The 10,657-nt window shown below is 40.5% G+C and overlaps 1 protein-coding gene across 1 annotated transcript in view; it reads right to left on the reverse strand.

Moving 5' to 3' along the window:
• The window catches only part of LOC101861025 (serine/threonine-protein kinase PAK 2), a gene marked incomplete in the record, with an annotated part of 48,894 nt that overhangs the window by 2,497 nt on the left and 35,740 nt on the right, over window positions 1-10,657 (reverse strand). Inside the window, 8 exon segments of the mRNA XM_013079340.2 lie at window positions 286-385; window positions 1,449-1,545; window positions 2,911-3,010; window positions 3,732-3,824; window positions 4,774-4,960; window positions 6,426-6,598; window positions 8,025-8,129; window positions 9,393-9,454. Of these exon segments, the coding sequence (XP_012934794.2) occupies window positions 286-385; window positions 1,449-1,545; window positions 2,911-3,010; window positions 3,732-3,824; window positions 4,774-4,960; window positions 6,426-6,598; window positions 8,025-8,129; window positions 9,393-9,454 (917 nt within the window).

The raw sequence follows: 10,657 nt of genomic DNA on the forward strand, positions 1-10,657 counted from the left end.
GGCAGACAACAACAACAACAAGAACGACCACCACCACAACAACAGGAACAACAACAACAACAACCACAACCACAAACGACAACAACAACATTTCTTCGGGAGGATTCAGGGAGGTTGGACAGCCTCACCCGCTACCCAAGGGAGGCGGCGGTGGCCCTGGCGAAGAGCGTGCTCTTCGGGGCTCCAAACATTTCAAACAGATAGGCAACCACACACACACACACACACAACAAAAACCACTACGACAACAACAATAAGAACAACACGTTTGCAGGCTCAGCTCACCCGGAGTGGGTTTTCATTCAGGTACGGAGGTTCTCCCTCGATCATCTCAATGGCCATGATGCCCAAACTCCAGATGTCAACTTTTGGTCCATATTGCTTCCTGAATGACAACAGGAAAACAAAATATTAAAACATATTTTCAATGGTCAGTGTAAGACTGCAACATAGGTAACTTTTCAAAATGGTGTAGGGCAAAGTCTTACAGTAGGTAGATGATTTGTGGATTTGTTTTCTGAGACAGAAGATGAACTATATAGCCTACACATACTGTAGATACATATGTGAGGCAGCGTGGTGGAATCAGGCTCTCGTCAATTTTTGGGCATGTAGAGTTATTGCTATCATCTTATAGCTTGTTCACTTGCCTTTATTTGGATGAAAAAATATCCATTTATCTTGAATACAAGTGGAGATATTTGCGAATGAAGGAGGTGGGGGTCACCAGTCTTGAGAGGTAAAATTTGTGAGAAAATGGCCGCCAAAGATTAGTCATTTCCTCGGCTTAAGAGACCGTGGCAACAGAAATGAGTTCTTTAATGGTCATGAAAAGTGTTGCACCAAAAAACAAAAATTTGATAAAAATTCACAAACCTGTGGAAAAATGCAAGTTTCTTCACTTTGATTATTTTGACGAAAGCCTGATTCCACCACGCTGCCTCACATATATAATGAATGACACTCATTATGAAAGGAACAAAATCCCTTTGAAATTTATTTTTTAAAAAGCAGACGTGGCATTCATTTCACAGTTCTAAATATCGAAAGTGTTTTACCAAAATCTGCCAGAGATTCTCACTTCTCCACTGTAATCAACAGACTACTTTTGCAGTGTCACCTTTGAGTAACTTCAGAAAAGAAATTTAGGAGGAATTATATTTTGATTTCAATCATAAAGGAAAACAAAAATTGATGCCAAAATGGCTGGGTGAAAGTGAGGAAAATTGCCTGGTTAGGAAAGTTAATACAATTGCAAATTAGCCAATGTCCAGAAATCCAAAGTGCACAAGACAAATTGTTGAAGAGACAACCAGTAGGTCCTACTTCTTTTCTTTCCCTCTGAAGTTTGTCTTTCTGCCTTGCTTCTTCTCTGCACTATAGGACCATTATTGTATCGATATGCTTCTCTTTACTCAAACTGAAAACTCTGCAGAGCGCGAACTGACCTGGTGACCACCTCAGGGGCCATCCAGTAGGGCGTGCCCACCATGGTGGAACGTTTGCTCTGCTCAGGGGACAGCTGCGCGCAGAACCCAAAGTCAGCTGAGAAGGAGAAAAAGGAAACAAAATTTTTTATTACAATTTGCAAGGATCCTCGTTGGGCAATTTGGGTTATACAATAGCAAACACACACACACATAAACACATAATTATAAATATATACATAAATACATGATATCACACCAATACTGAAAGAGCTGCAGAGCTGGCCAAACAGAGAAAACTGCATCTCCCCTCGACCCGTAACGGTAACAGAGGATGAAAAAGAAAAGAAAAAAAGAGACAGAGTAATTTCTCAAAGATGCCACCACTGGTCGCCACAGTGCAGCACCCTGTTGTTTTAGCAAGGGTTGCCGAGTCTTGCTCAATGACACACCCCAGTGACCACTCACTTTAACCCCCTGTAGAGATTAAAAAAGGGATTGATTGAACATGTTTTACAGCCCATCACCTCAAGAAATTCAATGACATGCCTTCCACTTCCCAAGATAAAATAATATCACACACCACTGATCCAATGAAAGAAAAAGGTTTGATTGTACATCTTTTACAGCCCATCACTTCAACAAATCAACAATATACTTTACAACAAAAATATATATATATACCGCCACTAACAAAAATTGCGTGCACATACAAAAAGTCACACAACTTTCTATCTCTTGAAATACACATTATCAATCTAGTTCTGGACATATCGTATAACCATGTAATATGAGGGAGCTCATTACATGTACTGAAAAATATACGCTGCTCAAACTTAACAAATTTTTGGTGTTTAACTTGTTAAAAGCACATGATTGTTAATGTTCTATGCGGCTATTGGCACAATCTAAACCAGCAAGACCCAGCATATCAGGACCTACCACAGCGTAGAGGTATACAACAGCCAAGCGGCTGTACGGAGAGGCTGGACAAAGTAACAAAGAGAGAGTCGAACTGAGGCCCTCTGCTTAGATTTAGTAGAGGTTTTACGGCGTTCGCAACTGCATAAGGTCATATGAGCGCCAGAAGATTAGAGGTGTTACAGGAGAGTAACAAACATAAAAAAGAAAAAGGGGAGAAAAGGACAATAGATGTTTGATAGGAAAGAAGGAGCAAACCACACCAGAGCACCAGCCAACCACCCACTGAGGCCTTTTGCATGAAGTGGTGAACAGCCTAACCATGGCACCACAGACACAGGCATTTAATGCATAAAAGCGTGCAAAATTACTTCCTACATAAAAGGAGCATTACTCCCAACATACAAGACGCATAACTCTCTGAATACAAGGAGCTTACCTCACCAAACACAAGAAGAGAGGCTCACTAAAAACAAGGTTAGTAACTCACTTAACACAAGAAGAGTAGCACACAAAATATATAAGGGGTTGTAACTCCCTAAACACAAGGAGCATAACTCACTTAGCTTGACGCTGCCGTCCATGCCCAGCAGGATGTTGTCACTCTTGATGTCTCTGTGGATCACCTGGTTGTCGTGCAGGAACTCAAGAGCTTGCAGACACTGGTGACACACATGGATCATATTATACAAAAGTATTTTTTAGTTTTAGTAAAGGTTTTACAGCACTTGCAACTGCATAAGGTCATATGAGCGCCAGAAGATTAGAGGTGTTACAAGAGAGTAACAAACATAAAAAAGAAGGGGAGATAAGGACGATAGATCTTTGATAGGAAAGAAAAAGCAAACCACACCAGACCACCCGCCAACCACCCACATACAAAAGTATATCATACATGTGTGTCTATATCTACAAATAAGCCTCAAACATTCTGAGCCACAAGTTTGCAAGAAAGCCCATTAACAACTGAGCAAGGATGTTTTAAATATCTTTTAAATATTTTTTTTTGCTTTTTTAGTATGCATTTCAAGGCACTTACAACACAATTAGGTCATATAAGTGACAAAGATTAGAGTTGTCGCAAGAGAGTAACAAACACAAAAAAAGAAGAAAGAGAGTTAAGGAAGATAGACGGTTGATAGGAAAGAAGGAGCAAACCACAACAGAGCATCCGCCAAACACTCACAAAGCAGGGACAGAAATGGATGGTAAAGGAAATTTAGAAGTCATAGTTTTATGAGACAATCAAGCACACTGATGTCCCCACACATCACAAATCGGACAAGATAATGTCCCCAGAAAAAAATGTCCGAAGAAAAACATCAATAAAGTCCACAAAAAATACTGCTTACTACACACCACATCAACACACGTGTAACTGACCTCTCTACACACGGCAGCTATCTGACCCTCGTCCATACAGGTTTCCGTGACAACGTCCGTGAGAGACCCACCAGCCAAAAACTCCATCACAACCTGAAAGACAAAAGAATATACAATTGTTTAACACTGTGCCTTCCTCTTCATCTCCCAGATTTTAAACGGACCATCAGCAATCATGGTTCTCCACTCATTTGTCACTACTTGGATGCTCTCAAAACCTTTCCTCAAAACCTGGGCTTTTCCTACCACCCATCCGATCAAGCTCTTTCACTAAGTTACTCTTTGACTGCCTTAGCCTCTTTCATCTTCTACTTTTTATGTGAGAGACGGGTTCTTCTATAGCTTCACAGCATTCAAGAATTATAACATTTTTACCCTAATACATACCGCAGTCAGGTACGCTCTACAAAATTCAATAAAAGGACATTTTCAATTTTTGTCTGTTTTTTGTTTTTTTTATGTATTTATTTATACTGAGAAGCTGAAGAGCCTAGAAAGTAATGGAGAAGGCCCAGTCTAAGTTAAATCACAGACTTGGAAAAAAACAACTTCCTACCCAGCAGGGCACACCAAATTCTCAGAGAGACACTTTTTCTATCTTGCATTTATGCTTTAAATAGCCAGCAGAAAACCCCATTCAATGTCATATTTATTCATATTCAAACTGCCACACCAGTATAAATATACCAAAAAAAAGATATGATCAAAGTATTAATTTCCCACCACCAGTTTCTTTCTCATCCAGTACAAAAAAGTCACTTAAAAAATTATTTTCCACTAAAACGAACGTCTAAAAAAAGTAAAAAAGTAAGTAAGGTCTAAGTTAAAAAGGAATGTCTGCAAAAAGTAAAAAAGTATGTCTCTGCACAAAGAATATCTCTATAAAAAGTATGTCTCTCAACAAAGAATATCTCTATAAAAAGTGCGTCTCTCAACAAGGAATATCTCTATAAAAAGTCTCTCAACAAAGAATATCTCTACAAAAAGTACGCCCCCCGATAAAGACGACTCCCGCCCGCGACCTCGGATATATTCGTCTCACCCAGAGTTCCTCCCCGACCAGGTAGCTGTCGAGGTAGTTGACGATGTTGGGGTTCTGGTTTTCCCGCATGACCAGGATCTCGTTGATGATGAGCTCTTTCTTGGGCTGCTGCGACAGGTTCATGGTCTTGATGGCCACCTCGCGGCCCGTGGCCACCTCCACAGCGATGAACACAGTGCCAGACGCCCTGGGGGAGGGGGTGATTTGTCACATTATTTCGAATGTTTTGCTCCATTTCAGACACAAAATTAGGTCATTTAAGAGGTAATGAATACAGTGCCTGACGCCCTGGGGGACGGGGGGGTTGAATTGTCACATTATTTCGAATGTTTTGCTCCATTTCAGACACAAATTAGGTAATTTAGGAGGTGATGAATACAGTGCCTGACGCCCTGGGGGGAGGGGGGTTGATTTGTCACATTTTTTCGAATGTTTTGCTCCATTTCAGACACAAATTAGGTCATTTAGGAGGGGATGAATACAGTGCCTGGCGCCCTGGGGGAGGCTGTAAATGGGACTTTATTTCAAATATTTCAAGCCACTTTTAACACAAATTAGATCATTTAGGAGGTGATGAATGCAGTGCCCTACTCCCTCTGAGGTGGGGATTGTCACATTTTTTCAAATGTTTCATGCTACTTCAATCACAAATTAGACCATGTAGGAGGTGATGAATACGGTGCCCTAGACCCTGGGGATAGGGTCAATGTCACGTTATTGGGAATGTTTTATGTCACTTCAGAGAGGAATTAGATCATTAAGGAGGCAATGAATATAATGCCTGATACCCTGGGGGAGTGGTGTGATTTGTAATGTTATTTCGAATGTTTTACGCCATTTCGGATACAAATTAGACCATGTAGGAGGTGATGAACACAGTGTCGGGATGATAGAGTATAAAAAATGACAGGACCAATGTAAAGAAGTTGTAACTACCAGCGGCACCTTCAAATTAACCACTTAGAGGGTGTACTTTAAGATCACTTTATACAAAACCAAAAAAAAACCAAACAAAAAAAACAAGGTAAAAATGAACAAATAATTGAAAAAAAAAAGAGGAAGAAAAAAGACCCATCTGGAAAAACAACCCCACCATACAGTTAAACCACAACATTGTCGAGGGGAAAAGTGGCCGTCTTACAGTATGACTACAACTTTTTATTTTTATAGTAGATGGTTTTACAGCGCTCGCAAATGCATACGGTCTTAGGAGCGCCAAGGGGTGGATGTCAACAGAGAAGTCTTTACAGGAAATCAGACTTACTCTGCTCACCTCTCTAGCTTCAACAGCACAAGGTCTGTTTCAACAGCACAAGGTCTGCTTCAACTATCAAGGCCCCCAGGAAATAGCAGGTCACAAGAGAGTGACAAACATACAAAAGAAGTAGAGGAAAATGACAATTGTAAGGATCAGGAAAGAAAAAGGAGCAGTTCCCTGTTGTAGATCAGGCACAGTTATGAGCATGACATGAATCAGCCCATTTACAATTCTACTGTGCTTGAACGATAAATGTCCCCCCTTTGGGAATGGCCTAGAGACACTACAGTCAGTGGCACTGCCCCGGGGGGGGCATCATAACTTAATGTTAGAATAAAATATGCAAAGGAGCATACAGAAAATGGCCATCTGAGCAGGTGCCCATGTAACTCACCCCTGTCCTATCTTCTCCATCTTGGTGTACTTGCGGTTGGGGTCCCCAATGGAGACGATGGTCCTCAGCTTCTCCATGATCTCCTCGCTGGTCATCTTGGCTTTCTTTGGTTTCTCCGTCTTGTTGTCCGTGCCCGTCTCCGACTTCTCCTCTTGGTCCACGGGCTTCGTGTACTGGGGGAGGGGGTTTTAGTTAGTTTTAGTAAGTTTTACGGCACTTGAAACACAATAAGGTCATATAAGTGCCGAAGATTAGAGGTGTTACAAGAGAGTAACAAACACAAAAAAGAAGGAGGGGAGATAAAGACGATACATGTTTGATGGGAAAGAAGAAGCAAACCACACTAGAGCACCCGCCAAGGGGGAGGGGAGACGAAAGTAAAAATTGTTTTACCAGGCTCATGACTCCATGATGCTTTCTGATACACCATTGTGGTTTAATTTTTTTAGTTTTCCTAAGAGTTTTACGGCACTTGCAACACAATAAGGTCATATAAGTGTCGAAGAATAGATGTGTTACAAAAGAGTAACGTACACAAAAAAGAAGTAGGAGAGATAAGGATGATAGATGTTTGATAGGAAAGAAGGACAAAGAAGGAGCAAGCAACACCAGAGCACCCGCCAACCACTCACTGGTTCAATTTATTCCTGATTCAAAAAATTAATTTTTTTGTACTCCTCCCGCTCAAGTTGAGGATGGACTTGGAGAAAAGAATTAATGGTTTAGCCACAGCATGTTAAACCAGCACATATTTCCACATTGTTTTCAGTGAATTGTATACTACAAGATGATAATCAGGAAATATAATTGCATTCTTTACTAGACAAACAGACTAGGACATTCTGAAAAACAAGGAAACTCGGGCAAATACATCAATTTTTCCAGGGCGCATTCAAGGCAGGTCTGCGCACACATAATAACGGACCGGAGATGCCATCACGACATCACTTTATATCTATTATCTCCCTTTAATATTTTCCCTTTCGTCAGATTTGCGAGACATAAGAAAGTAGAGAAACATTAGATCCAAAGATGACCAAGTCCTCCGACAGGTCTCAATGACTTTAGTAGTAGTCTAATACCATGTGACTGTTAAAATAAAGAGAAGCATATTAAAATGATAACAGTCATTACTTTACTTTACTTTACTTTACTTTTCCGATCCAGTGGCCATTTGGGTTCTAGCCCTTCGGTCTGAATAACAGTCATTAACTCTAGAAAAAGCAAAACAAGACAAAACAGAGGAAAAGAAATGGAATCCACCAGTAGCGCCCTCCAACCACCCAGATACACCATCAGACAAGACTAACGACTTAACTCTTTATCTCTCGACAATTGCCCACAACAGGTCTTAGTTTTAGTTTAGTACGGGTTTTACGGCGCTCAAACTAGGTCGCTTTTACTATGAGTTCATTCATAAGAAGAAGAACTATCCAAAAAGGTTCACATGTTTTTATTTAATGACCAATTTAGTGATGTATAGGGAACTTTTAGATTTCGTACCAAAAGAGGGCCCCGGATAAAAAGTTTTCAAAAATCACACATTCTACAACTTGCAGTACTATCAGTACCAGGTTTGCTTCACAAACTCTGACTCACTATAGATTTGGTCTTGTCGGGTCGGGCAGCGATGGGTGGCGGTGGTATGTCCTCATCCTCCTCCTCGCCGTCGGCAGATACAGTTGGACTCGAGTCCTGCTTGGGCTGAAAATAAACAAGAGGCGACAGAGCCAAGAACTGAGAGACGGACACCAGATGCAGAAAGGAACAGGAACTCACTCATCACTTGTGAGGTGTGCTGAACAAAATGAGTCACTTCTCGCTATCTACAATTAATAGAGATGTCCGCCGAAAATAGGCGCATCAAATTTGTAGATCTGAAACTGATGCCATTTTCTTCAGGTTTAATAATTTGTCTTTTGATCATTTCATATGACAAATTGTACAAATCCAGCCTAAAATGTGATGTATCTATCTGTGGCCATAGGGCTATAGATCTGAAAAGTAACTTATCCAGTCAGCACACTTCACATTTGTTATTTTTGTTTTTTTATAGTAGAGGGTTTTACGGTGTTTGTATGTATGTATAGTATAAGGTTTTACGGCGCTCGCAACTGCTAAGGTCATATGAGCGCGTTTGCAACTGCATAAGGTCATATGAGCGCCAGAAGATTAGAGGTGTTACAAGAAAGTAACAAACATAAAAAAGAAGAAGGGGAGAAAAGGACAATAGATGTTTGATAGGAAAGAAGAAGCAGACCACACCAGAGCACCCGCCAACCACCCGCTTCACATTTGTAGTTTACTGTGATGATAGAAAAACCACAAGGAAGTGGAGGCATCAAGACTGCACAACTACACCCACCTATCACCTACAACTCACTTACACTTTTCAAGACAAAGCAAGAAATATCCTTCGCTTTTACAATAGGGCTAAAGATTTATCTTACTTTCACCTCAATACATGTGGTCGAGTAAAAGTTACAAAACAAACACATTCAGACGGAGCCTTCGTTAAAAAAACTTTGGAGACAACCAAAATGGACAAAAACATTTTTAAAATCATAAATCCTACCACTAAACCCAAACTAAAAGTGTAGGTATCAGTCATACACTGCTACTGACATACACTATACGGCAGGAAACAAAAACCATCCACTTTTTTTAAGTATTTTTTAAAAAGTTCAGAAAGAGTTTCACAGCATTTGCAACACAATAAGGTCATATAAGTGCCGAAGAATAAATGTGTTACAAGAGAGTAACATGCACAAAAAAAGGAGGAGGAGAGATGACGACGATGGATGTTTGAAAGGAAAGAAGGAGCAAACCACATGAAAGCACCCACCATCTACTATCATCAACCAAAAATTAAAAAAAAAAAACATTCTAGATAATTTACGCTCTCATCAACACAATTTAGATCATTCAAGAGGTATTCGGTGACGTAAATTCTCGGGCTGTACAGACCTGTGAGAGGATGACCATGGCGGACAACTTGTCTGACAGGTTGGACTTGGAAGACGAGGCACCTGCACAAGACAACAGCACAACACAACACAGCATGAGCAAACTTGTTTAGTTTTAGTAAGGTTTTTTACCGCGCTAGCAACACAATAAGGTCATACAAGTGCCGAAGATTTAGAGGTGTTACAAGAGAGTAACAAACACCAAAACGAGGGAGGGAATATAAGGAAAATAGATGTTTGATAGGAAAGAAGGAGCATAACCACACCAGAACACCCACCAACCATCCACATGAGGAAACTTAACCCATTGATGAAATTTTTTGATTTAAAACGTTTTACACCCCTATCAGCATTCAACGTAATAAAAATCATATATGAAGCGCACTGACAAAAGGAGTTACTTCTCGGATTCAAGCCTTAAGGAAATAGATATACATCAGGCTTATAGGTGAAGTTTCTACAATTTATGAGTTGGAAATAATAAAAGACAGGTTATATTTAAAGTTAAAGAATATGACATCAATAGAAAATCTACATAATTGACCCTTATGTTGAATTTTGGCCAATATCTCTGATTGTGGATTGCGAGAAGTAACTCATTTTGTCAGCACGCCTCACATATGCCAGACACTGTTTTCCCTCTGCCTGGCTGCCTGGCCGACATGAACTGGGTGAGAAAGAAACAGCACTCAAAGCTACTTGATTAAGAACAAACTTCTTCCAACAAAAATTGAACTAATGTCTTTTGAGGGAAGTGGCAAAGACTACGAGCTTAGCCGTTGCACCAACAAGAATATGGAAAATTAATCCTAAAACTAAAACATACATTTTATATAAAGACTCTTGTCTCTCTCAAGCACTTACTGCAAGAGACGACACAGGGCATAAACTTCTCATCCTGCCTCTCCTGGACAGAGTGTTGTACTCTCTTTATCTCTCAACCTCTCTCTCATTCAGTCTCTCTTTCTTTCCCTCTTTCCCTCACTCTCTCTTTCTTTCCGTGTCACAAGTACTTACTGCCAGAGTAAATATTGAGAATAAACTTTTCATCCTGCCTCTCCTTGAAGGAAGTGAAGTATGTCTGTCTGTCTCTCTCCCCCCTCCTTCCCTTCCCCCTTGTCTCTCGCTCTCTCTCTCCCTCCCTCTCTCCATCTCACGAGTACTTACTGCCAGACTTGACATTGAGCATAAACTTTTCATCCTGCGTCTCCTTGAAGGAAATGTAGTTTGTCTGTCTGTCTGTCTCTCTCACTCCTCTGCCTCCCT

The sequence above is a fragment of the Aplysia californica genome, unplaced genomic scaffold, assembly GCF_000002075.1.
Source record: "Aplysia californica isolate F4 #8 unplaced genomic scaffold, AplCal3.0 scaffold00048, whole genome shotgun sequence".
Taxonomy (NCBI): Eukaryota; Metazoa; Mollusca; class Gastropoda; order Aplysiida; family Aplysiidae; genus Aplysia; species Aplysia californica.